The sequence below is a fragment of the Panthera leo genome, chromosome D3 (genome assembly GCF_018350215.1).
Source record: "Panthera leo isolate Ple1 chromosome D3, P.leo_Ple1_pat1.1, whole genome shotgun sequence".
Taxonomy (NCBI): Eukaryota; Metazoa; Chordata; class Mammalia; order Carnivora; family Felidae; genus Panthera; species Panthera leo.
Window position 1 is genome coordinate 66,563,974 of NC_056690.1, and position 26,888 is coordinate 66,590,861.

Consider the following 26,888-nt stretch of genomic DNA (forward strand, 5'->3'; position numbering starts at 1 on the left):
GCTACATAGATGAATTTTTATCTTGAGCATTAACTTAAAGCTCACTGCCTGAGGCAGTAAACCTGACAGACATCATTCAGTGAAATTGTCTGGTACCTTGATGTAAAGAGTACCTCTAGAGGAAATAGATGAAATGGTCACTCTGTTAAGCGTATGTATTAAATGGGTTTTTAAGTTACTGGTGACTAACTGTATTAGCTAATGTACTACCAATTTAATTTTGTTTTTAATCCCCAGACTGAAAATAAATGTCCCTTTGGCATGTTAAAGGGCCCACAGAGTATGTCAAAGGGGAGAAAATATCACAGGATTGAAAGTCTTGCAGTATGATAGCTGTTTTTATGTGTGGCCTGAGATTGGGAAATACTGGTATTTTATGTTTTCTGGGTTGGTGAGAAGCCACTAAATTAGGGTGAAATTTTTTAGTAGGAATATGTAACTTTGCTAATACTGTTTTTGTTTCAAATTTTGCTTTCTGCTGGATTTGCTTACAATAAAAATTTATTGGTTTTTCCCTTCAAATTTATAATTTCATAACTTCTCAATATGAAACAGATTAATTATTTTAATACTTAATGAAGTTGCAACGTTGGAAAAACTAATTCTGTTTTGTAAGAGGAAGGATAGGTGGTTTATATAACAATGAAGACCTTTATTTTAATAATTTATCAGGAACTTTACTCAGAAAATGGTCAGTATTTTAAGAATTTATCAGTAACTTAGAAAATTATTAGTATATTTTCTATTTAGTTCTTTATCCAAATATTTGTAATTTTTAAATTAACTGTAATAGACCGAGCCAACTTTTTTTTCCTTTTCTAGTTTTGAATTGAAAAATAAACTGTGTGATTTGGTTTTTTCGTTTTAGAACCTGATGGGTAAGAATTGGGAGTTAACTTTGCGGGAGGCGTGTTAATGTTCTCAGGTTTCTTTGAAGAATGTATATAGGAATTAATGAAAAAGACTAGAAGTCTCTTAATTGTGTAATGATGGTCAGATTTCCTGAACTTGATATTTGACAAATAGGAGTAAGTTTGGAAACACCAGTGCAACTTGCAATAAATTTCTTAACATCAGCTAAGCTCTTACATAACATTAGTATGAATTTTCAACATAAACTATGATAGGAGTTAATTATAACTGATGTATTTTTCTCTGAAATGATAATACAACATTTGTAAATTACTTCAGCTAGTATTATCTTTAGATTAAGTTTTATATCAACAGGAAGAACATTGTTTTGGGATGACTGACTAGATTTTAACTAATCTGCGGTAATTATTTGAATTTGAGATATTTTCAGGGAAGTTCTGTCTTCAGTTTCTTCCTGAGATCACTGATTTTACTAGACATGGAGTTTTAGGCATAAAAAATGTCAATATAGGGGTGCCTGGCTGGCTCAGTTGGTAGAGCACGTGACTCTTGATCTCAGAGCTATGAGTTCAAACCCCCCATTGGGCATGGAACCTACTTAAAAAAATAAATTTAAAAAGTTAATTTCAGCATGTTAACATGACTACTTTTTGATGCATGTATAAACTGTTTCAAGTACTTAGCAGGTTTCTTTTTTGCTTCATGATTTAATATTTGATATATTAAGGATGTACTGATGCTTTTTATTTTTAAAATAGAAAATAATTCATCTTTTAAGAACACAAATTATTCCTAGTATTGACCGAATATATTCTAGTTTTTGTTATTAGATAATTGAGCAAAAAGTCTATAGATATACTTTTTGCCTTTAAGAGAAAAATGAAAAAGTTTTAGTGGACTAGAACTATCAAACATAGGTTTTATTTGTTTATTTTGTGTGGGAGGAGGGCCAGAGAGAGGAAGGAGACAGAGAATCCCAAGCAGGCTCCACACGCTGACACAGGGCTCAAACCCAGGAACCGCAAGATCATGACCTGAGCTGAACTCGAGTCAGACACTTAACCAACTGATCCACCCAGGCGCTCCTCAAACATAGGTTATAATAATTGATATTCTAGGTAAGAATGATATTTAGGATATTTGAGAAGGTGTTAAACATTAATAATTTGGGACACCTTTCTACATAATTTTGGGTAAAGAAGTGGAAAGAGGTTTTGGTAGAAAAAGGAAACCAGGATGTATTGATTTAATTCGTAGAATATGTTTCAAATATTAAAACTTATTCTAAAGTAAAATCTGAAATTTTGTGGTTTGGAGTGCTTAACCTTAATAATTTTGAAGCAGAAACATACCTACAAATTTTATCCTGATTTTTAGTTTCTCACAGTGCCTTGAAAATTAAAATGTGAGGGCGCCTGGGTGGCGCAGTCGGTTAAGCGTCCGACTTCAGCCAGGTCACGATCTCGCGGTCCGTGAGTTCGAGCCCCGCGTCAGGCTCTGGGCTGATGGCTCGGAGCCTGGAGCCTGTTTCCGATTCTGTGTCTCCCTCTCTCTCTGCCCCTCCCCCGTTCATGCTCTGTCTCTCTCTGTCCCAAAAATAAATAAAAAAAAAAAAAAAAACGTTGAAAAAAAAAAAATTTAAAAAAAAATAAAAAAAAGAAAATTAAAATGTGAGCTGTTATAGGAAATATTATTTTGAAAAACAGTAAGTTTTTACATGAGTTGTGCATTAAATGGTGACACCTTGTCCAGATTGCACAATTTAAAAATTCCTCTTTCAAAAAATGTTGTTTCTGTATTATATATATTTACAGAAATATCCAGTATTGAACTTTTAAAACATAACTGCTGTTTTGGATTATTGAATTCTCCTTCAGTGAGGCAAAGCCTGTATCCCTAAGATTATACCCCCTCATCTGTGGGGGTTATGTTTCAAGACCCCAGTGGATGCGTGAAACCACAGATAGTACCGAACCCTATAAATAGTTTGTTTTTTCGTATACAAACATATGTATGATAAGGTTTAATCTGTAAATTAGGCACAGTAAGAGATGAGCAACAATAATAAAATACAACAATTATAACAATATATCGTAATAAAAATTATGCGAATGCGGTCTCAAAATATTGTACTGCACTTACCCTTTTTGTGATGATGTGAGGTGATAAAATGCGTATGTGAGGAGAAGTAGTGAGGTGAATGATACAGGCACTGTGATGTAGTGTTAGGCTACTTTTGACCTTCTGACCGTTTGTCAGGAGGAAGATCATCTGTTTCCGGACCATTGTTGACTGATGGTAACTGAAATCATGGCAGTGAAACCGTGGTTAAAGGGAGACTGTTGTACGTTTAAGTACTAAAACGAAGAAGTGGGAATCACTTATGGATTATGTGGTGGCATTTTTATGTACGTGTATGTATTGTTTGAGAAGTGCCTAGTGGTCTTCCCTAATTTGTTTCTTTTGAATTCCTTTAATTTTCCTAGAATTTTAAGAAGGTTAAGGAATGTATCCTGTTTGGACCTCTTTGTAGTATATAAAGGGCTAATGCTGGAAGAAACTTCTTTCAACCTAAAACATTAATCTAGATGTCGTTGAAATACTTTTTATTTAAGAATAAAATCCCATTTCTCTAATATGTACACATGAAATTAGGTGATGATATTTAAAAGGGGGCATTATCCCCTCATTAAAGATAAATGTGTTTTCTGATAATCTGTCTACAGACTACTTTCTGCCTGGTTTGTACTAACTCAGTGTTTAGGATATTAGATTTTTAATAATTTTAAGAGTATTTAACCAGATTAGAACGATCTGGTTATTTGAGCCATTTGTTAGATGATAACTGTCTTACTTGTATTGATGCATATTTTGTGCGCATCATTAAAAATGAGTGTAATAAAAGCCCAAATAAAATTTCAATTTAGAACACAACACAATGAAAATCTTAAGATTTAATATCTTGTATAAAGTGTTTTTTGTTTTTTTTTTAACTTAGAATAAAGGATTCTATCATTTTGGGGCTCCAAGAGAAAAAAACCTTTTTTCTTGTTACCAAGTCAGAGGATTGAGCCTTATCTCAAGGGGTCTGGTCTGTGTGTGTGTGTCTGCACGTGTGCACATATGCCCACTTCTGAAATAACTAATTTTTGTGTTTTTTTATTGTTACATTTGACAAGTTGTTGGAGACAGATAACAATGGAATAGTCTACAGGGATTTTTATTAATATAATATCCATTCATGTATGTAAGAGTTGCCCACATATAAACCTAGTTGGGGTGATAAAATTGGAGAAAAAAGTTACTTTATGGATTTTGTTTTTGTCATGTAAAGGTTTTTGACCTCTTGTTTATTTCACTAGCAGACTGAGTAAAAGAATAATTTTGCTTCATTGCTTTTGTCATTCTACAGTGTTATGTAGATTTAACAGCAGAGACCCAGGTCTCTGAGTCTAGGTATATCTCAATTTACATAAGATTTATTACTTAAAATTTGTGTGCAAGTCAGAATATTAGAAATGAAATAATTTTAAACGATTAAATCTGCTTGTTAATGGAAGAAATGCTGTAGCGAATCCTTTTGTTGAGCAAATAAAGCACCCAAATTGATATCACTGATAATTTTCATTTTTAATATATAGCTGAATTTGCCTAATGATACAGCTACATGAAAGTTGTAGGTAAGATGGTGAACAGGCTTCTTCCTGTCATCATTTGTTTAGAATAACAGATTATAGGCAAGCTGTCTCGTAGAAGGTGACCTTTTAAAGTAATTGTACCTGTTACATTTTGTTTAGCTTATATTTATTTCCCTCTCTCCAGTTTGAATTATTTAAATGATACAGTGAGAGTACAGTGAAAGAGATTTTGTGGAATGCCACATGTTAGAAAATACAGCATCAAAATAATTTGAGCAAATTTATTAAACTTAAAATTTTTTTACTATGAAAATTGTTCAGTAAAAATTGTTCTTGAAGAAAAATTCTTCTCAAAATCCTCTCCATAAATGACATCTATGTCCTTAATCAGTGTACAGATAAGAAATTTGTTTTTTTAATTTGTCCAGAACAGTTGTATGATACATGGATTGTACACAACGTGAATAACTTCGGAGTTTCTACACTTTTCTTTTTTTTTTTTTTATTTCTGTTTTTAATTTCTCTGAATTTTAGGAAGGTTGGTGGGAATTGAAAACAAACTATTATTACTGGCATTGAGTAGATCTTACATTAAATTTACTGCAGCATAAAATAGAAGACATCCTAAAAAATGAAGGAGTAATAATCTATGAGGAAGTGTATTCTTTGGTAATAAACTCTTACAACTTTGAGATTTGGAAAGAATGTTATTAAATAACTGATTTTTATTTTATTGCACTTTTTTTATATATTTTACCTAACTGCATTTGAAGTGTAACAATTAATCTAGATAAATAAAAGTTTCAAAAAAGAAGTGTTTCTTGTTACTCTATTGAGGATAGCATTGGTTGGTATATTAGTGATTGTCTACCAGTTAATTCACATTAGGTGTTTGGGAGTCAAGAAACCTGCTTTTCCATTATGCAATATTAGTTTGTGGTCAGAATAATTAATAGATTTTACATGATGTTTTTGAGATGATTTTCAGGTTTTTTTGTAATTGCTATATTGAAAAAGGTAATAATACCAGTGTTAACATAAAAGGTTGAGATTCTTTTTCTTTACACGTTCTACTGAGTTATCCTATTAAAAATTGAGGAATATTTGGAAAATAGAGTTTAGACTACTTCAGGGAATAATCAGAAAGCTGGAATGGAGATATCTTTAACAGGGATCATAGAGATGGAGGTGTGGCTAAAATCATATCTAATTTTTGTGTTCTTTGTGTACATGGTACAGATATTTCAGTTTTGTTCTCTGAATCCTCAAAGCAGTAGGTCATGAGTTTGTTTCTGAAATAGGAAGATAAATTGAAAGATGGTGACCTCTTCAGGTGCCCTGTTTTCCGAACTTTTAGGCTTTGTTGAATATCCAGATACGTGACCCGAGTTATCTTACGAATAACCTCCCAATTTTCCCAACTTTGTAGTTAGTGGTGAAATGTTAAAATGAAATTTTCTTTCTTGAGATCAACTTTCTAACTACTCTGATAATCTTGAATATTTGCTTTTACCTCATCTTTGATCCTCTCAAAAATTAACTCTTAATCAGTATCATAGGTAACTTTCCTGGGTGAACAAAATGACCTGTCATTTACTAGTATGATATAAGGACAGATGTAGTCCTTAAAACTTTATTCCCACCTTGCAAACTTTATAATGTCTAAAATTTTAATAATTGAGATGAGTAGAATGAAAAAAGTACCAGAACAGTTTTATTTTGGAAATGACATAATGCCAGGTGCCTGGCTGGCTGGCTCACTCAGTGGAGCATGCGACTCTTGATATTGAGTTCAAGCCCCACATTGGGTGTAGAGATTACTTAAAAAACAAATTAGTAAAAATTTAATTAAAAAAGTGAAAATGACTTAATGCCTAAACATAAAATTTCATTGTATATTGCATTTAATTTCCATTGAGCTCTGTTTTCTCAGACATTTTTCTTTTTACTGAAATAGCATTTGATATTATTCTGGAGAAAATAGACACACACAGATTTTGGTATTTAAAGCTGTTTTTTTTAGAGATGGCGCTTTTCTGTGTAGCTTTTTGTTTTTTTCTGGTAGATGTAATTATTTGTCTTTTTCAACAGCTGCTTTGAAAATGACTGCTTTTTATTTTTTCACATTGTTCTATGTGTACATATATATTTTTGATAGTAATAAAAATACAGCATAAGTATTCTCAAGTATTTTTTCTCTTATATTCGCAAATACAGATTTTCACCTTGGTAAGTATTTTGGTATGGAATGAAAACGCCTTTTTTCTTGAGTAGGTTCTGCCAAAATGCAAATTTCCTCCTGCAGCTCTTCAGGTTTGTCCTTCCTCTCAATTCCTTATTCCCCCCACACTGCATTCTCTCACTTGCCCACTGCCACATATACTCTCCCTTCTTAGACCCCTTGGCTAGGTAATTCCCAAGAATGCTTCTTTCAGGTGTAGCTTTTTTGAATCTGACTATCTGGATTGAGGCCAAGTGTGATTTCCACCTTTCTCATGATGTTGTAGATAGATAATGGCCCTGGGCATAGGCCCTTTAATGACTGTGGCAGTAGAGCTTATATGGGATCATTTTGCAGTAACAAGATTAATTTTTTTCTCTCCTAGTGAGGGGTTTCAGGAGATTGGCTATACTGGGGAGGACAGAAGGAATTTTCTCTGAGCTTTGTTGTATATTACTATAGTTATAGAAATGGGAGTTGAAGGGGCAAAGTGTGTCTTGGGCCATTGCCCCACCTTTCCTTGGGCCCAAGACTTAACCAATAGAGAAGGAGGAGTGCGTTTCTAGGGTGTCTGAGATACTAGAATTCCCATCTCTCAGATCTAATTAGACCTCATACTGGGAGACTGACACTTGTGTTAGTGGGAGGCTCTGTAGGCTAGGATGGTGCAAAATATGAAATAATCCAAAAATGATCTCTGGGTATGAAACACTTTTATATGAACACACCCAAGCTGACATTACACTTCAAACAAAAAGAAACATACAAAAGCCCATTTGTGAAGATCTCAGTAATCCCAGGAAAGCATTTGCTTAATAAGTGGGGTTAATCTATGACCAGTGTGAGGCACCAACCCAGTCAGGGATGTTTTCTCATAGCTGCTCCTGCTTTTTTTTTTTTTTTTAAATAAAGTTTGTTTATTTTGATAGAAAGAAGGAGGAGGGGCAGAGAGAGAGAATCCCAAGCAGGCTTTGCCCTGTCAGCACAGAGCCCAGCGTGGGGCTCGATCTCATGAACCATGAGATCATGACCGGAGCTAAAATCAAGATTCAGACACATGACTGACTAAGCCACCCAGGTGCCCTTTTCTCAAAGCTTCTTGCATGCAGGCCCTGTAGAGTAGAATTTACATGTAAAAAGATAAGCAAACAAATAAAATAGGGCAGGTGCTAATTATAGTGGAAAGATGGGGCAGTGGTCCAGTATTCTGCTGGTATGTCATCTTTAACTCTTGCCATAACTCTGTGAAGAAATGAGTCCTAGAGCTAAGTAGTAGTAGGCAGGACTTCAACCTGTATGTTGGCTGCCAAAAATCTGTACGTACTTCCTATGCTGTTCCGTCTTGTATATTTCCAGTTCTCTCAACACTGCACAACTGTCATGTAATTCATTTCTGGTTCCACCTAATTAGGACTCAGATCTCTCATCTGTAAAACAAGAGTGGTAAATTATGTATTACCTTACATCATTTTTAAAAATTTTGTGCTTTTGGTAGTGAAATTCTAAAAGGGGTTTGTCAGGGATAAATGCAGTAAAGGATGTTGGTTTTGTTTTGCTTTTTTGTTTTGTTTCACATTCTCTCAGTGAGATTTAAAGAACATTTTTTAAAGAAGAAAATAATAGGTTGAAAGAAAACTAATTCATAAAATTAAACACTTGATGACAGTAGTAGAGAAGGCTAACCATAAAAGAGTAAACTTCACTATGTCAGAAATGTGTGATGACACAGATACATCTGTATTTTATTATTTGAAAAGTTAGAACCTGTGTGTAGGCTAGGATGTAATTGAGAGGGTACAAACCTATTTCTAGCATAAAATGGATGAATCGATGTTCTTAAGTCAGTGGATTACTTGACTTTTAATTTTTTGCCTTGTAATTGTAATGAGCAGCAAAATTTTCAAAATCTTGCAATCAGGAGGAGAGACAGCACTTTGATTAACCACAGGCCAGTTAGTTATTAACTAATTGTGTTAACATTTACCTTTATAGAGATATGCTATTAAGGATTGTAGAAAAACTAGGAAGTCATTATTATAAATTTATGTTTTAAGATTGTGACAGACATCAAGTTTAGCAGATGGGAGAATGTGTAGTTTGGCTAATCCTTAAATGTAACATGGAATGTGCTTACATTAATGATTAATTTTTAAATTGGAAATGTTTCCATGTGTAACTTTACTTGAAGTGACTATTTTGATGCTTTTGAAAGCCAAAGTAATCTTAGTAGCAGTGCATTTGTTCTCACAGTATAGAGAAAAATCAAGTGGGAGAGAGGACAGTATCTCCATGTTTATTCCATCCTGTAATGAATTGTTAGAGTCAAATTGGAAGAATAGTTGCTGCTTCTCTTATTAATGTGCTGAATTTTCCCAGCTCCTCCTCCGTAGCTTTTTTTTCCTTTCTTTCTTTTAAAAGACAGATACAATTACTACAGGATCTTACCTGTGTCTTACTTCTGCTGTGCAGCAAGAATCACTTTTAAAAGAATATCACAAATTATCACCATCAGGTAGCTCGTATTTACTTAGTGGTTTAAAGTTCAAACCCTAATGCTGAGTGCTTTAAACCTACTTTATTTCATCCTGGTTTGCTAATGATAAGTGTAACATGACCTTGGAACATAAGATCCTTAATTTTGGTTTCAAGTTGGAAGAAAGATGGAAAGGCATCCATTCCTTTATTAAAGTTTGTATAGTATTGACTTGTCATTGTTTTGGATAGACTGGAAATGAGAAATGACACTGATAATAATTTAACTTTTAAGTATAATTAAAATATGAAAATATCACTGTCTTTGTTTATGATGAATACTAAATTTAAGCTAAGCTATAAGGTGTGCTGTTTGGAAATATGGAAGATACAAGAATGAAGCCAGATAACAAGTTTATGCTTGTATTTCCTACTGATGAAGACTTTCAGACAAGTTATTTCCATGGGTAGGTGATGTTAACTCTGCATGTACATATACAACTCTACTCTTTGCATGATTCTACATGTAGGAGTGGTACAATTTTGACTTGACTGTTGACCTGATGCCTCAATTTGGTGGTTGTAGGGGGGAGGGATGTGAGAGCAAGAGGTGGTGAATGGTACTAGTGGTGTAAATTTTAAAATAAATCTTTAATTTTTTGCAAAACAACACTTAACTAAAGCCCTTTTAAATAGAACATTTGGTCAAATAGTCAATATTGTACTTGACCCTCATATCTTCTGCACCCAAGTATTTGGACATCACACAGTATCTTGATTCCATAATAATCATTTTGAACTCTGACGAGAACTCCATAAATAATAGAGCTTTCTTTTCTTTTTTAGAAAAGAAAAACGTCAAACATGAACTAATTTTTTGCTATTTGAGCTAAAATCCATTACCAACTGATACTGAGGCTACACTATCGAATTTTCTGAACTTGATTTACCCTTTTGGGGGAATTGAAAATTATCTTTAAGTAGTCAACTGAAATTGTAATGATCGTCAGAATTTCATATTGTGACATGTCTGTTCTTATACAGTGGCACTTAACAACTCGTTTGCTTTTATTTGGTCATTTTTATTTTAAAAATGTTGCTACATAAACTTTTGGTTTGGGACCTTTGCTTTAAGGGATAAATATCCCAGATGTGTTTCATGTTTTGTTCAGTCACAATTCACACAATGGATGCTTGTATTAAAACTAATCTTTCATTGTGTTCTATTTTAATGAGTCATTGGCATATGTATTCCTTCATAGTCCAGAGTTTCATAAAATAGGTGTGTTGAATGTAAAACAGTCTTGATATTAAAAAATCTTTATGGAAATAAATAATTTGCCTGCACTTTATAAATAGCTGTTGGGGAGAGAAACTGCATTCCTTTATTTCTGCTTTATTCTAAAATGAAGATGGTAGTAAGGGATGTATTTCATAATTGAATGAAAACTCTATTTTTGTTTTTTGCTATGAGAAAAGGGTAGCATTAGCATTTAAAGCATGTATCTATTCTACAAGCATGATTATTGAGTTATTTTAGCATGAATCACTGCAGTTTAATTTCTTTGGAAGTCAGCTGCCTTTTTCGGCTAGTTAGGGTGATTTGGAGGTAGAAGGGATCTTTTTTTTTTTTTTTTTTTCCAGTCAGAACTTTAATATCTTCCTCTAAAATAACCCATAAGGTTGCGTATCGTTGCCTTGGAATGTGAGCTGGTTGTCTTTCTCAGGGAAAAGAAAATTTAGATATTCCTAACAAGACATCCCAAGCAAAATCCTGAAGGTGGATTTTGTGAGTATTGTCTTTTTGTAGAAAAAGTTTTCTTTTTGTAGAGAAAGTGTTTCTTTTTGTAGAAAAGAGTATTGTCTTTTTGTTATGAAATGCATAACACCCCTGATATTTTTATTTTTTAAAGTTTATTTTGAGAGAGAGAGAGAGAGAGAGAGAGCGAGCACAAGTGGGAGAGGGGCAGAGAGAGAGGGCGAGAGAATCCCAAGCAGACTCCTGCTCAGCGTGGAGCCCGATGTGGGGCTTGATCCCATGAGATCCCATGAACCGTGAGATTATGACCTGAGTCGAAACCAAGAGTCGGGTGCTTAACCGACCAAGCCACCCAGGTGCCCTGATCCCTGGTATTTTTAAAGGGCTTTATTGGATATAGTCAAGTAGAGCTCCTAATGTTAACCTTATTTCTTTAGAATAGAAAAATATGTATTTGACTTTCTTCTTTGAATCTAACAGTGACTTTTTAAGTATTAGCTACTAAGAGAAAGAACTAGATTCATTCTCTGAAAAACTATAAATTGACTTTTAATAGTTTGCATCAGTTTTTTTCCTTAAAAAATCAGTTTTATTTTCTCTGTGGAGTCTTCTCCTTTTTCATAGTCTTTTGCTCTATAGGAATGTGACGAGAATTCAGTGTAACTTTGTTCAGTACAGTCTTGTCTTCTGTTCTTCATAATAACACTCCTTTTCTCCTTTTCAAATGTGTCCCTCATCTTATAAGCTTGGGTTATCTTTTCCACTTTCACATCATGTACAAAATATTAGATGTATAAAGTGCAGCTTTTCTGACCAGGTAGAGTAATAAGATAAAGGCAACTGGCATTTAGAGGGCTCTTAGTTGCAGAAGTATTTTTCACCCCACAAGTTAGATACAAGTATACATTTTCTTTCCTCCCTAGATGGACCTCCAGTTGTAGCTCATTATGATATGTCTGACACCAGCTCTGACCCAGAAGTGGTAAATGTGGACAATTTATTGGCGGCTGCGGTAGTTCAAGAGCACAGTAATTCTGTAGGAGGCCAGGACACAGGAGCTACCTGGAGGACCAGCGGGCTTCTAGAGGAGCTGAATGCGGAGGCAGGTTGGTCTCCCTCCCCTCCCCCTTCTCTAACGGTGTACGTGCATGTGTCCTGGCAGCTGTTTTCCTTGTAGTGGACCTTGCCGAGGAGAGCAGGCCAACTAGACACATCTGGCTTTCAATGATTGTGACTATCAGGGTGCCCTTTACAACTGAAGAGGAGATGTGGGTAGCGTGTCTGTCATTCATCTTTCCTAATATGAAGGAAGCAAAAATGAGAATTAATTGTAGGCACAGGTAGATTTCAGTATACCTATTTCTTGGGTTAAAAATGCTTAACATACATTAAAAACTACTCATATGACCTTAATACTCTCCCACCCTCCCCTTCTCCAGGGGTTTCCCTCACTTAATCTGTATAGCAACCTTGCAGTATGGGGGGGGGATCTGATTACACCTGCCCCCTGGGGCTGTTCCTAAGAAGGGCTGCACTGTTTCTTCTGCTTCTAGCGGTGCCAGTGTCCCTGTCCATTCCTCTCCAGTAGTTCTCATGTTTGTCTTTTCCAACCTTTTTCTTTCAGTTTCTGCTTCTCGTATCTCAGGAAAATCTCTATCCCTGTCTTGCATAATTTATCTGGGCTCTATAATAATTCTGAAGAGTGATATTTATTCACTAAAAAAACCCATTGCATTACTTTTAAAAACCTTCCCTCCAACTCCAACTGTCCTGCAGTGTGTTCCTCAGTACTTTTTCAGCATTCTTTCTCATTTAAACCTTTTTCTTAAAGCACTAGTTCTTAAGTTTGAGAAAAGAGGGTGAGGGGATGGAGAGACTACTTTTGTAGTGTGTATTTTCTTTAGTGCTACAGAAGGAATATAGTTTTATAGTTAAATTATAAATAGCCTTGGCTTTTATGAGCTAATCCTGTAAATCACTACCTAAAATATGTTTATGGCAAATGAGTTTTGCAAAAATAATAATGGGCTTAGAACTTGTTATACTGAAATTGTTAAGAAATAAAAAAGAAGACAGAACTCCACAGATCATTTGTCCTTAATTCTTCCTTTCATAATCTTTGATTGGAACAAAATAAAAATCTCTGGTTGAACTTCTGATTAATTTATCGTGACTAATTTTGGAGCAGGACCTAGATTTAGTTTTAAATAGGTTTAGACTGCTAACTATTTGACCTTGACCTTGGACAAGGTATTTCTCCTCTGGACTTCAATTTTTATATGTATAAAGACTTGCTTTGCTCAACAAGGATCTTTTAAGGATTTATTATGTGTAAGTACTTTTAAAAAATTAAGCAGTAATATTTTATATCAAAGGACAGTAGGTTGACCACATTTTGTGCAATATGTGTTTCTAAGTTATATATTTGTTCTGTATACTGGGAAATTTATCTTCATATTTTATCCATTGACAAATGGTCCATTCTATTTCAGTTTTATTTCCTTGTTTCTTAGTCTTTCCATTAAAATGTAGACCACTGCGTAGTAAATTCTTGGAGAACACATCAAAATTTAACTTTTTTTTTTTTAATTTTTTTTTTTTTAACGTTTATTTATTTTTGAGACAGAGAGAGAGCATGAACGGGGGAGGGGCAGAGAGAGAGGGAGACACAGAATCGGAAGCAGGCTCCAGGCTCTGAGCCATCAGCCCAGAGCCCGACGTGGGGCTCGAACTCAAGTACCGTGAGATCGTGACCTGAGCTGAAGTCGGACGCTTAACCGACTGAGCCACCCAGGCGCCCTGACTTTTGTTTTTTATAGAGAGAGTTTTAATATTAGTTTAAACCACATGGAATTGTTAATATTTGACTTTTTGACCTATAACAAACCCAGCAGTTTCAGATATTTCAACCTAATAATGCAGGTTGTGGGGTCTTAAAGTATCCTTAAAGTTACCAGCATTGGGGATAGCATCACATTTTAAGATTCAAGTAATTGTTAGCTTGGCTGTTTAAAACATCACTAGTCTTTGTGTACTTAATTCTATTTTTGGTTGTGTTTTTGAATTTCAGTAACACAAAAAAAATGTTTTTTAAGTTTATTTTGAGAGAGAGAGAGAGAGAGAGAGAGAGCGAGCGAGCCTGAGTGTGTGAGCAGGGGAGAGGCAGAGAGAGAGAGAGAGAGAGAGAGAGAGAGAGAGAGAGTGTGTGTGTGTGTGAGCACTGTCAGCATGGAGCCCAGTATGGGGGTTGAACTCACAAACCGTGAGATCATGACCTGCGCCGAAATCAAGAGTTGGACGCTTAAGCTTAACCACTTAACCTCTTAACTAACTGAGCCACCCAGGTACCCCTCAGTTATACAAAACTTTAAGAGTATATCACTCAGGTATTTACCACCATTCTTAAGAAATGAAATGTGACAAAAATATGTGAGGGGGAAACACCCATGGCTTCAACTCTGTTCCCCTTCCTTTTCCCTCTCCACTCCAAAGCTGTCTTGAATTTGGTATTTGATATTGGTATTCCTGTGTATGTATTTATATTTTTACTGCATTTGTTGCATATCTGTAAACAAGCATGTTTTAATATTAATTGGTGTTACATAAAAGGTAATCATTTGTAACTTTTTTCAACATTTTAAGTTTTATTCTTGTTGATAAGTATGGCTTTAGTTCGTTCATTTTTTACTATTTAGTATTCACTGTATGAATCTATCACAGTTGACTTACCCATTCTCTTTTTGGACATTTAGAGTGCTGTTCCTAATGATGCTACCATTAACATTTCTTGTATGTCTCTTGATACATGTGTGTGATTAATTTCTCTAGGATATAATATATAGAGAACATATGTATGTATTGGGCCATAAATTGTGTGTAGATTTTTGTATATCATAAGACATGGTCATCACTGTTCAACAGATCCCGATGACATTTTCTTATGAAGCCATTTATTGGCTCATGAAAGTCCTTTTTTCTAAATCTGACAATGCAAGTATGTGAGTAATAAAGAAAACGTCTAATATTCTCTAGTCTTGATACAGTTGTCATAATGGGAACCCATCTTGCAGATTTTGAATATACTTACAGTGCCACAACAAAGTGTTAACAGAATTTATGCTTGTTTGCCAATTTTATAGTTTTGAGATTTGAACTGTTAGCATCAATGAGATGTCATTCTTGTGGTTTTAGTTTAAGATAAATGTTCTGATGGTTAATCTGAGTTATCCTACTGTCCCTCCCAACAAAATAAAAACCCAGTCACTGAACTGACTATTCAGGGGTTAATCTGTAGCAGCATCTCAGATGATGTCCGGAGCCCCACTCTGTTTAGGATCCTTAAGCAATTATGTGATGCTCCAGTATGCAAAAGAGTTTTTACTCTTTAGTTTTAGTTTTAACCAAGAAAAAGAATTGAAATTAAGAAAGCCACTGGTCAACAGAAGATCTCAACTTTCAACTCTTGCTATGTGTTTACTTTTCTCTTGGTTGGTGCTGGAATCGCATAGTGTTGTAGGTGGCAGCTTGCTGCCAACAAGCATCTTGTTTTGAAGCAGCAGCCACTCACATACTGTGTGAACTCCGATAAATGACAGTTGTTTCCCTGTCTGTGGAACTGGAATAAAACTAGTATACACCCCGAAAGATTATTGTTTGTACTTAGTACAGAATATAGCACACAGGCCTTCAGGAATGCTAGCGGGCATTATGCTAATATATTCATGCTGAAGTAGGCTGAGTAAGGAAGCAGGTGACTAATGGACCTAATCTGTGAATTTCTAATTTACTGTCCTCCCCTGGAATGAGTTGCTCTGGCTACAGGAATGTCCGATACTTGACCTGGGTGTCAAAATTACCCAGGGTGCTGATAAAAATTCAGAATCCTAGATTTCTCCCTGAAGATTCTGTAAGTAGATCTGGTATGGGGTCTGAAAAACCTGTTTTTAGTAATCACCCCCAGGTAACTCTTGCATTGGACATATTTAGGAAACTATCAGTAGATCTGAAAATGGCTTAATTTTTATGTATTGCTAGTAATAGCTCACTGTGAACGTAAATGCAGATGAAGCTAAGACCAGCAGAAGTCTGAAGTACTCTTGGTGTAGAAAGCTTGTAATTGTGATAAACTGAATTAGAGTGTTCCCCCGGCCCCCAAGGAAATTAAAACTAATACAGAAATGATAGTTTTTTTCCCATCGGCCTTCTTGTCAAGAAGGTAGGTTGTTGAACATGTTCCCATCCCTGAAATACAGATGATAATCTTGATTTGTCCATAATACTAGTTGTAGTGCAGAGAAACAAATCTTGTTTCCTGTTCTTAGTGTAGGGCTTTTTATATTTAGGCTAGATTGGCCATGTTTCTCTTATTAGCACTTTAAAGTCAATGTAGCAGTCTTGTGAAGGAGATAAATTTGTTCAGGTTCCACTTATTTTTACCTGTTTTGTATGGACTATATATGATTTTAGATTTCTGACCCCCTCGTCCCCAACTTAAAAAAAATTTTTTTTTCATTTTATTATTTTAGAGAGAAAGTGAGGGTACATGAGTGGGGGGAGGGACAGAAGGAGGGAGAGAGAGAATCCTAAGCAGGCTCCACGCTCAAGCACCTCACGTGGGGCTTGATCCCACAACCTTGGGATCACAACCCGAGCCGAAGTCAAGAATCAGATGCTCAACCGACTGAGCCACCCAGGCCCCCTTCTTCCCCTACTTTTTAAAGTTTTTTTAAAACATTCTTACTGAAAAAACTAAATACAAGGTAATAATTTACTACTTGGTTTAAAACTAAGTGAATAGTGACTTGAGATATTAACCTTTTTTATACTTAATAGGCTGTTGTCATCCGGTATGTAATAATTTCCTTTAATGTGCTGCAAATCAGCTCAGGACTAGTTCTTCCTCAGTAGATTTGTGATTTAAAAAATAACTACATTGGGGTGCCTTGGTGGCTCAGTTGGTTGAGAGTCTGAATCTTGATTTTGGCTCAGGTCATGATCCCACGGTCATGGCATCAGGCTCCGAGCTGAGTGTGGAGCCTGCTTAAGATATTCCCTCTCCCTTCTCCCCGCTTCTCCCTTCTCTCTTCTCCCTTCTCTCTTCTCCCTTCTCTCTTCTCCCTTCTCTCTTCTCCCTTCTCTCTTCTCCCTTCTCTCTTCTCCCTTCTCTCTTCTCCCTTCTCTCTTCTCCCTTCTCTCTTCTCCCTTCTCTCTCCTCCCTTCTCTCTCCTCCCTCCTCTCTCCTCCCTCCTCTCTCCTCCCTTCTCTCTCCTCCCTTCTCCTCCCTTCTCCTCCCTTCTCCTCCCTTCTCCTCCCTTCTCCTCCCTTCTCCTCCCTTCTCCTCCCTTCTCCTCCCCTCTCCCTCTTTCTCCCCCCTTCTCCCCCCTTCTCCCTTCTCCTCCCCTCTCCCTCTTTTTCCCCCCTTCTCCCTTCTCCTCCCTTCTCCTCCCTTCTCCTCCCTTCTCCTCCCTTCTCCTCCCTTCTCCTCCCTTCTCCTCCCTTCTCCTCCCTTCTCCTCCCTTCTCCTCCCTTCTCCTCCCTTCTCCTCCCTTCTCCTCCCTTCTCCTCCCTTCTCCTCCCTTCTCCTCCCTTCTCCTCCCTTCTCCCTCATCCTCCCCACTTATGTGTGCACACTTTCTCTAAAAAATAAAAATAAAAAGTAAAATGATTTGTCCTTAAGAAAAAAGTAGCTACATTATTTCTTTGAAGACAAAAAGAAAAAAAATGTTTGCCATGATGATTTAGTTACTTTTTTATGCTGTTTCTTTCTGACTTGTGTGTTGAAAAGGTCTGTAGTGGGAGGACAAAAATTTAGAATTTTCTTATAGAGTACATGAGGTTATCTTTCCAAAGAGCCACACAGGCAAAGAGCTGCATAGAGAGGGCCTCCTGCCCCAATAAAATATAAGTCCTGTGATTTATTTTCAGTTTAATATATGGTAATTGTGGTATTTACACTTTCTCTACAGGGCTTATTCTTATCCTGAAACAGGAAAGATTAATTGCCATTGACAGTTTGAGAACTCCATAGCATCTTTGAGACTCACTTTTGTGTATGCTTTGGCCATTGCTCTGTCATTGGATTCCTATGAGGTCATGAGTTGGAGGGATGACAGTGGAGGATGGCCCAGGGGCCAGAGAACTAAGCCCTGCACAGGAGCTCCCAGAGGAATGTATGGCATTCTGAAGAGTGTTACGCTGAGAGAAAAGGACTAATAGTCCTGGGTCTGAAATAGATAGAAGAGGGGATGTATTCCTGGCCGTTGGAGAAAGCCTTGGTGTCTCTTGTAGAGCATGGCATCCCATAGACTTGGTGGGATCTCAGCTGACTTGTTATCTGAATGGCACATTTTATCTAATGACTCTGACAGGAAATGTGGCACAACTCTCACACCATTAGTCTAGAGTTAATATTCACCAAGAAATTTGTATTTAGTCCCTATCACTTTCCTCCATATCCCTTACTTATTTTATTTGATACTGATTTAAAAAAAATATTTTTTTTGTTTATTATTGAAAAACAGAGACAGAGGATGAGCAGGAAAGGGGCAGAGAGAAGGGGAGACACAGAATCTGAAGCAGGCTTCAGGCTCTGAGCAGTCAGCACAGAGCCTGATGCGGGGCTCAAACTCACAAACCGCGAGATCCTGACCTGAGCCGAAGCCGGACGCTTAATCAACTGAGCCACCCAGGAGCTCCTATTTGATACCGATTTTTAGACTAAGCAGTAAAGATACTGGTTATCAGAGAACCTGATTTTAAGTGATCAATTTTAGAACATCACACAAGTTCTGTAAATACCAGCAAGGTTGGATTACAATTTTTATGGCCCAAATTTTGAATTGCTCTAATGTGAAGTCAGTATGTAAATTACTAGTTTCTAGATCCATAATGAATGAATAAAGTTAGAAGAATCTTAAATATTGGTGATAGTTACCTTGTTTTTCTTAAGATATTGTAATAAAATTGTGAGCAAAAGTAACATAGTAATTTTCATTTCTTCCCCTTTCTTTAAAAACGAGTGATGATATTTCTAGATCTGAAATGAGGTTCTGTAGGTGATATGGTTATAATAATGAGGGGCCTAATCAGTGAAGACCGGTTATTTAGAAATATTGATGACTGGGGCAGAACATTTCACAAGTTGGAATCATGAATTAGAATTGCGGGCTACCCTCAGATTAAAAAAAAAATAAAAACTATGGCGATAGAACTGGGCATAGAGGCACTAAGAACTAACTCTGTCGTATTCTTGTCGTGTTTTCTTAATTACTGTTGAAAAGATTTGGGTAATCAAATATAACTATATTTTAGTTACAATTATAGTAATAACTATAGTTATAGAAACCATGACTCCCACAACCTGCTTTTTTAGTTTGGTTTAATTCAGTTATCTTGTTTATTTTGGGGATGGTAAGGGCTGAGCCCTTTGCTGTGAGTCTACCACAGAGAGGTTTGTTTTGTGTTTTTTTTTTAAAGTTTGTTTATTTTTGAGAGAGAGAGACACAGAGTACAAGCGGGAGAGGGGCAGAGAGAGAGAGAGAGAGATGCAGAATCCCAAGCAGGATCCAGGCTCTGAGCTGTCAGCACAGAGCCTCATGCAGGGCTCAAACCCACAAACTGCAAGATCATGGCCTGAGCCGAAATTGGATGCTTATCCAACTGAGCCACCCAGGTGCCCCTACTGCAGGGAGTTTTAAGTGCCTCTTGGGGCTCAGCTGCTTAGAGAGTAGGCATGGAGAATTTTGGGGTGGTTGTCCACATAAATAATGAGCACTCATATAAGAATAAGGAATCATGATAGCGGGACATAAAATAGAGACTAAGTGAGGTGCCAGTAATGTTTCATGGATGAGTGAAACCGTCCTGGAGTTGGTATTTGGCAGTCAAGGGAAGTGCCCTGGGAGATAGGGGCTGCTGGTGTTGGTACATGAGGATGGACAACAGGATTTGTCAGTGATTCTAGTCCTGAAAGTCAGGTGTAGGAGCAGCTACCTAGCAGCAGTCAGGCTAGGTGGCATTTTCAGGAGTTCAGTTTCCACAGGGGAGGTGAAAGGAAAAGCTCAGTGCAGTTTTCCATGGAGCTGACATTCCAGAGGGCAGTGGAAAGGTTGTAGGAAGGTAAGTAGTGGGTGGCTGGATGGAGCAAGGGAGAGTAGCAGCCGAGTAGAGGACCAGACTGGAGAGCAATGGATGGGTCCCAGAGGCTTGTGTTTGTGGGTAGCCAAGAGGGTTGAATTACGGTGTTTACTTCCCCTAACCACTGGTTTTCCTCCTATTCTTGCTCTTGCTTTCTCCTTTTCCATGGGGGCCTCTTCTGCCCTGTCATGCTGTTACTTCCTTTGCACTGCTCTTCTGCCTCACTGACCTGCCACCCGGTCCTTTGCCAACCCCCTGCTGGCTTCGCTTTTTACCCACTCTAGCATGTTTAAGCTCAGCTCTCCTTCGCCAGCTCCCCAGCTTTCCTGGTGTACCCAGCTGGCAAAGTCAGATCCCTGTACGCACACTTGGAGCCTGTGTCACGCTGCTTAATGTAGCTGGGAGAAAATCACATAGCTGCAGAGCTGAGGGTTGAGTTTCACTTCCTAATCTGCAGCCTGCTCTCAGTGCTGCCCAGCAGATCCTGTCTTTCCTTAGGCGGTGTTCTTTCTTCATAGTGTTCCTTCACTTTTCTGAACCCCCACCCTGCTACCCTACCCATACCTGTGCTCTGCACACGGCCTTCCCGCATTCTTCACAGATGCAGATTGCCTCAGCCTTCTGCCATCACATCTGTTTGTTCTCTGCCTTTCCCCCCCAAATTTGGCCAGGTCTCTCCCATTTTTTAAGATTATTCATACACATGCATTCCCCTCCCTCAAACGCATTTTTTTTCTTTCTCAGTACTATCCTGTTGCCTTTTCTTTCATAGCATAACTATTTAAATGTGTCTGCTCTTCCTGACTTTCCATTATCATTCAGCTTGCCTTGCCACATTGGCTTTATACCTATCGCTCCTGAGGCTCTTCTTACCAAGGTATATGTGTAGTCATCTCACTACCGATTCTAGTGGACTCTACTTAGTCCCTCTTCTCACTGAACCTCTCTGTTGGGCATTGATAAGCACTTCTTCCTAGAAATGATCATTCCATGGTGTCCTGGCTTCACATCTTAAGGTTTTCTTACTACCTCTCACTTAACCTGGTGAGCTCCCCTTCATGCGCCCACCCTTAATTATTGGTGTTCGTCAGCATTCTGTTCTAGGCCCTCTTCGTTCCTCTTGTTAACTTTTACCTTCCCAGCTGTTGCTGAGGACTCTTTATTTCTCCCTCGACCTCTGACATGAGTTTTTAGAACAGTGCCTCCAGCTGCCCTGTGGACATCTCAGAAGCATGTCCTTATCACGTCCTAAGCAACCATCCTCAGCTGTTCATTGGTGCACCAAAGGGCACTGTTACTCTATCTGGTTACCTAAATCAGAAACCTAGCCATCATTTTTTACTTCGAATTGCCCACCATTACTAACTGTGTATACACGCACACAGACTGTTCCCCATTTTGTTTCTTTTCTAGTTCAGCCATAGTCCTTTCTCATCCAGGATAGCAGTCTAACTGGTTTTCTTGCCTCTAATATTCCCTGCTTTGATATTAGTTCCATTTCTACACGCCAAAAAGCAATTTTTAAAAATGGAAAATCAGATCATGTCAGTGCTTAAATTCTTCAGTGGTTTCCTACTTCTCAAGGTTAAGTTCCAGACTTCTTACTATGATCTGAACTCTGTTGACTTTGCCAGCCTTGTTTCCCATTACTGCTTTTACTATATTACCCCACAAATCACTGAACTTTTATACCCTAAAGGGCAACACAGTGTTCCGTATTGCTACTTCCTCTCATCTGTGCCTACTGTTTCCTGAGAGCTCTGTGTCTTTGATTATTCTTAAGTCTGGGAAATTTCCCTTTTCTATGTCTTTTTTATTTTTTTGAAAATGTTTGTTTAGGGGCGCCTGGGTGGTTCAGTCGGTTAAGTGTCCGACTTCGGCTCAGGTCACAATCTCACGGTCTGTGGGTTCGAGCCCCGCGTCGGGCTCTGTGCTGACAGCTCAGAGCCTGGAGCCTGTTTCGGATTCTGTGTCTCCCTCTCTCTCTCTGCTCCTCCCCCGTTCATGCTCTGTCTCTCTCTGTGTCAAAAATAAATAAACTTTAAAAAAAAAAAAAAGCATTGAAAATGTTTGTTTATTTTGAGAGAGGGAGGGATGGTGAGTGGGGGCAGGGCAGAGAGAGGGGGAAAGAGAATCCCAAGAAGGCTTCACACTGTTAGTGCAGAGCCTGATGCTGGACTCAAACCCATGAACCATGAGATCATGACCTGAGCTGAAATCAAGAGTCAGACCCTTAATTGACTGAGCCACGCAGGTACTCCCTCCCTTTTCCATATCTTTAAATTGCTCTCTGACTGAGCAATTTTCTTTTTTTTTCTTTTTCTTTTTTAAACTTTTTAAAAAAGTTTATTTATTTTGAGAGTGAAAGTGAGCAGGGGAGAGGCAGAGAGAGAGGGATAGAGAGAATCCTAAGCAGGCTGTGCACTATCAGCATGGAGCCCGATGCGGGGTGCAAACTCACAAACTGTGAGATTATGACCTGAGCCAAAATCAAGAGATGGACACTTAACAGACTGAGCCATCCCCTTTTACTTTGAGAGAGAGAGAGAACGAGCTGCAGAGGGAGAGAATCTCAGGCTCCATGCTCGGTGCAGAGCCTAAAGCGGGGTTCAATCCCACGACCCTGGGATCATGACCTGAGCTGAAATCAAGAGTTGGACATTGAACCAACTGATCCCCCCAGACCCCCCAGCAATTTTCAAGCCATAGTATAATGAATGTACTGCTTTTTCTAATCCCCAAGTATATCGTGAGCTCGTTGAGTTGAGCATAGGCACTGCACCTCCTGTCTTTGATCTCTATAGTATTTGTAGCACCTAGTGCATAGCATGTCATAAACACATATTTATTGTAGGAACAAATAGAAGAAGCAAATTGTTATAGTTGCACAAAGCAAGGCTGCTGAAAAGATTGAATATGGACAAGTTGAAGGTTTGAAAAAAGAGACTATCAATTTGTATTCTTTCCTAGAAGTGTAGTAGGAATAGTGTATATGATGATAGTTCTAACTTCAACATTGAACTAGAAATTAGACAAAAGACTTGGCCACAAACAAGGTATTGGCATCAGAGCAAGAATCTGAGTTTACCAAATCAAGATTTAACCATACTTCATTTAAGCAACCAACCCAGATTTAACAAAACTGGGCTTTATCTGGTGAATGCCACCTTTTGTTTGCTTGTGACGTTCAAAGATATTTACCCACTGCCAGTGTGTAGAATCTATTTAGGCTATTCGTTAATACAGAAAGTTTAACAAGCCCTTGCAAACTGTAATATAATCTCAATTACCTGTTGTATCTGGAAGCCATTTTAAGCTTTTTAGTCTTTTTTCTCATCTGCGTCGTGTTCAATTGAAGAAAAAAGTAAAAGTAATATTAAAGAATTGTAAAAAAGACCCACAGTCCAAGTCAAGCTTGATTGCTTTTTACAACTTTTACCCAGCACCAAAATATTTTTAAAGTGTTGTACGTGACACTTTCTGTGTTATGCATATGTTTCCCCAAGTTTCTACATAGACTGTAGTCACTATCTTTGGACCTCATAACATTTTGCTTATTTAAAGTTTTTTTCCCTTGGACTAAATTAAATTCTCAGAGATGGGATTACAAGGTCAGAGGGTATAGAAATTGTAAGACTTTTGCTTTGTGACTGTATATCATTTTCCAAGAGGGTTATACTAAAAGTTCGCAGGAGTATGGAAGTACAAGGTTTCTCAGTGACCTTGAAACATTGGTATGAATGATGTGAAGGTGATGGAGGGAGAAGGGAGAGTTGTGTGTGTAAAATCTTACTGATACGTGCTTTGTTTATATGAGGTGTCACCAAGGATTTTTTTTTAAATATGGAGGAACAGTATTGTATCAGATGATAATACATTTAAATAAAAATACCCTTTAAAGAGTAATTGAAAATTTGTGCCTGTTGCAACTTGGTTTATTTCATGTTGACTCCTAGATATTCTATTTCATAAAGGTCAGAACATTTAAGAGCTGGATACATAGGCTGAACTATTTTAACTTTTGTTAGAATTGTTTATATGCCTGTGTACTTTGATGTTATGCTCTTAGCCTTTGTTGAGAGAGAGTTCTGTGAAGCTCATGTTTTCTGTGAGTTGGGAGAATGTTATATTCTACCGTGTAATAGATGCTTTGTGAAGCCCCTTGTGGAAAAGTTCTTATATGTCCCACTGCCACAAATTGTCGTGCTTTTTCAGAATATGTGGTTTCTTTCTAATAAGAGCTGTCAGCAACGTACAGGTTATGTTTTAGTTGCTCAGAACAAAAATTGTGATCTGCCTCTAGCCTTTTCTTTTAGACATGGTTTTGGGTCAGATTTTGTCAATTCTACATTCCTTTTGAGAAAAACTGTTAAAGTTGTTTAAAAGAAGTTTGTTAAAACTTTCATAAAGCATTCCAGTGTAAATATGATATTAATGAGTACCTCTGTTATTTATTCTATTTATGCCTTTGAGCTTTTCTGCTTTAGAATTTTGTTCTGTTAAAATTTACCCGGGGTGGGGGGTGGTGGTGGTGGTGGTGGTGGTGCCGGTGCCGCCTGGCTGGCTCAGTCAGAAGAGTTGTGATTCCTCATATCAGGATCATGAGTTCAAGCCCCACAATGGTTGTGGAGCCTACTTAAAAACAAACAAATAAATAAATAAATAAGTAAATAAGTAAGTAAATAAATAAATAAATAATAAAATTTACCGGTAAGCAGTAGAGAACCGTATTGCCCTCTAGGTGGTGACAAACCTGTTATACAGGTCATTTAAAAGGAGACTAGAGTTGAATCCAAAAAGCATTATGGAATAAAATATAATAGAGTATTATCATAATTTATATATATCTATTTACTAAAGTACTTAGTTTTTTTTCCTCCTAATGAATAGAGAATGAATGAGAGACTTGACAGTTTCACTCTGCCAAGCTCTCATATGGCAATTCTGTTTCTGTGATTAACCTGGATGGGAAATCTGTCAATGAGTGTTTCATGCTGCTTGTAAGAAGTCAGACTGTAGTGCTTATTTTACCCCCTTTCTCTCTCAGGTCATTTGGATCCAGGATTCCTAGCAAGTGACAAGACATCGGCTGGCAATGTACCACTCAATGAAGAAATTAATATTGCCTCTTCAGATAGTGAAGTGGAGATTGTGGGAGTTCAGGAACATGCAAGGTAGGACATTTAGTGGAGCATTCTGATATTTTAAATGTGAATTTGATTTTAACCATAAAGTGAGAAGAAAGTGGTAGTCCTCATGGCATGGCTGGCATGAATGGTGGGAGCTATCTCGTAGCTTCCTGTGGCTTAGAAAATGCTTTTTGATTAGACATGATAATGAGCTTGAGAATGTGTTGCATCTTCTATCAAGAACATCTCAACCATATATGCATGTGAAATAGAACTGATGTTTTCCTCATATTTTTAGCAAATGTCTAGATACCTTGACAGATTTTTCTCTTATGGCATAAGTGTCATCCTACCTTTCCCCCTGTCATTCATATTTTCTTGCCTTTCACTTTATCTTGAAATGTGTTGGGAGCAAACAATTGGGAAATATACATCTGACATCATACCTGTATGCTTGTTTCCTAAAGCACCTCTTCTTGTCGTTCATTAAAACCTGCGAGTTACTTTGGTCTATTCCTAACATAGTATATTTCTAGTGATGTTCATGTGACTCCGGCAGTCCTATTTTTAGGATTAAAAGCCACAAGACATCAAATTCGTCTAGAGTTATGAAAATAACTTTTGAAGTTTGTCATTCTTAAAGATAGGGGTGAGCAAACTATAGCCCACTGGTCTGCTGCCTGTTTTTATATGGACCTTGTGCTAAGACTAGTTTACTTTTTAACTAAAAAAAAATTTTTTTTTTTTTTTAGTATTTAATATTTTGAGAGAGAGACAGAGTGTGAGCAGGGGAGGGGCAGAGAGAGGGGGAGACAGAATCCGAAGCAGGCTCCAGGCTCTGAGCTGTCAGCACAGAGCTGGACGCATGGCTCGAACTCCCAGACTGATCATGACCTGAGCTGGAGTCAGATGCTTAACCCACTGAGCCACCCAGGCGCCCCTAGTTTACATTGTGAAATGGTTGAGGGGGGATGGGATCAAAAGAAGAATGATGTTTTATGACTTGTGAAAGTTTTACGAAATTCACGTAAATACAGTATATTTATCCATAAATAAAATTTTATTGGGATGGAGCCATGCTTGTTCATTTACGTATTGTTTGTGGCTGCTGTTGCATTCCAGTGGCAGAGTTGAGAAGAAGTTTCAACAGACACCTGATAGCCCTCAAAGCCTAAGGTAATTAACTGTCTAGCCCTATGTAGAAAAACATTTGCTGATTCTTGCTTTAGATAGTGTTCCTAAGAATTGGTTATAGTCCTCTCAGAGGTATTCCTGAGGAACATTTAACACACACACACACACACACACACACACACTTATATAGAAAACAAAAATTTAGACTCCAGAAAATCTGTGTTCTATATAGCAAACAACTTTTCTTCTATGCTGCAAGAGTTAAATTGTGATTTTTTTCCTGATTTCCCCAAGTAGATACATATATCTACACAATATCTACATTACCTGGCTCTTAGATCTGATTTTACTCTTTGGTTAGAAAGGAAAACATTCACCAGCATTTCTTCTGTTGTTTATATAAAAAGTGAACTTAGGAGGAGAGAGCGCAGGCAAAATACACATGCGTATAAATCGAAGGTACCTTTGTCTTAGAACTGATTCTACTTTCTGAGAGCATTTTTCAGGTCATACCTGTTGGGACTTTA

The 26,888-nt window shown here is 37.4% G+C and overlaps 1 protein-coding gene across 6 annotated transcripts in view; it reads left to right on the plus strand.

Annotated features, from left to right (window-relative positions):
- The window catches only part of CD3H18orf25 (chromosome D3 C18orf25 homolog), an 84,798-nt gene that overhangs the window by 48,285 nt on the left and 9,625 nt on the right, over window positions 1-26,888 (plus strand). For 3 of the 6 annotated variants that reach the window (XM_042911483.1, XM_042911485.1, XM_042911487.1), the window contains exons 3-5: window positions 11,887-12,069; window positions 25,146-25,272; window positions 26,350-26,403. In XM_042911483.1, coding sequence (XP_042767417.1) covers window positions 11,887-12,069; window positions 25,146-25,272; window positions 26,350-26,403 — 364 coding nt within the window. The remainder of the gene's footprint in view (window positions 1-11,886; window positions 12,070-25,145; window positions 25,273-26,349; window positions 26,404-26,888) is intronic. The other 3 variants (XM_042911484.1, XM_042911486.1, XM_042911488.1) reach the window with 3 other exon arrangements.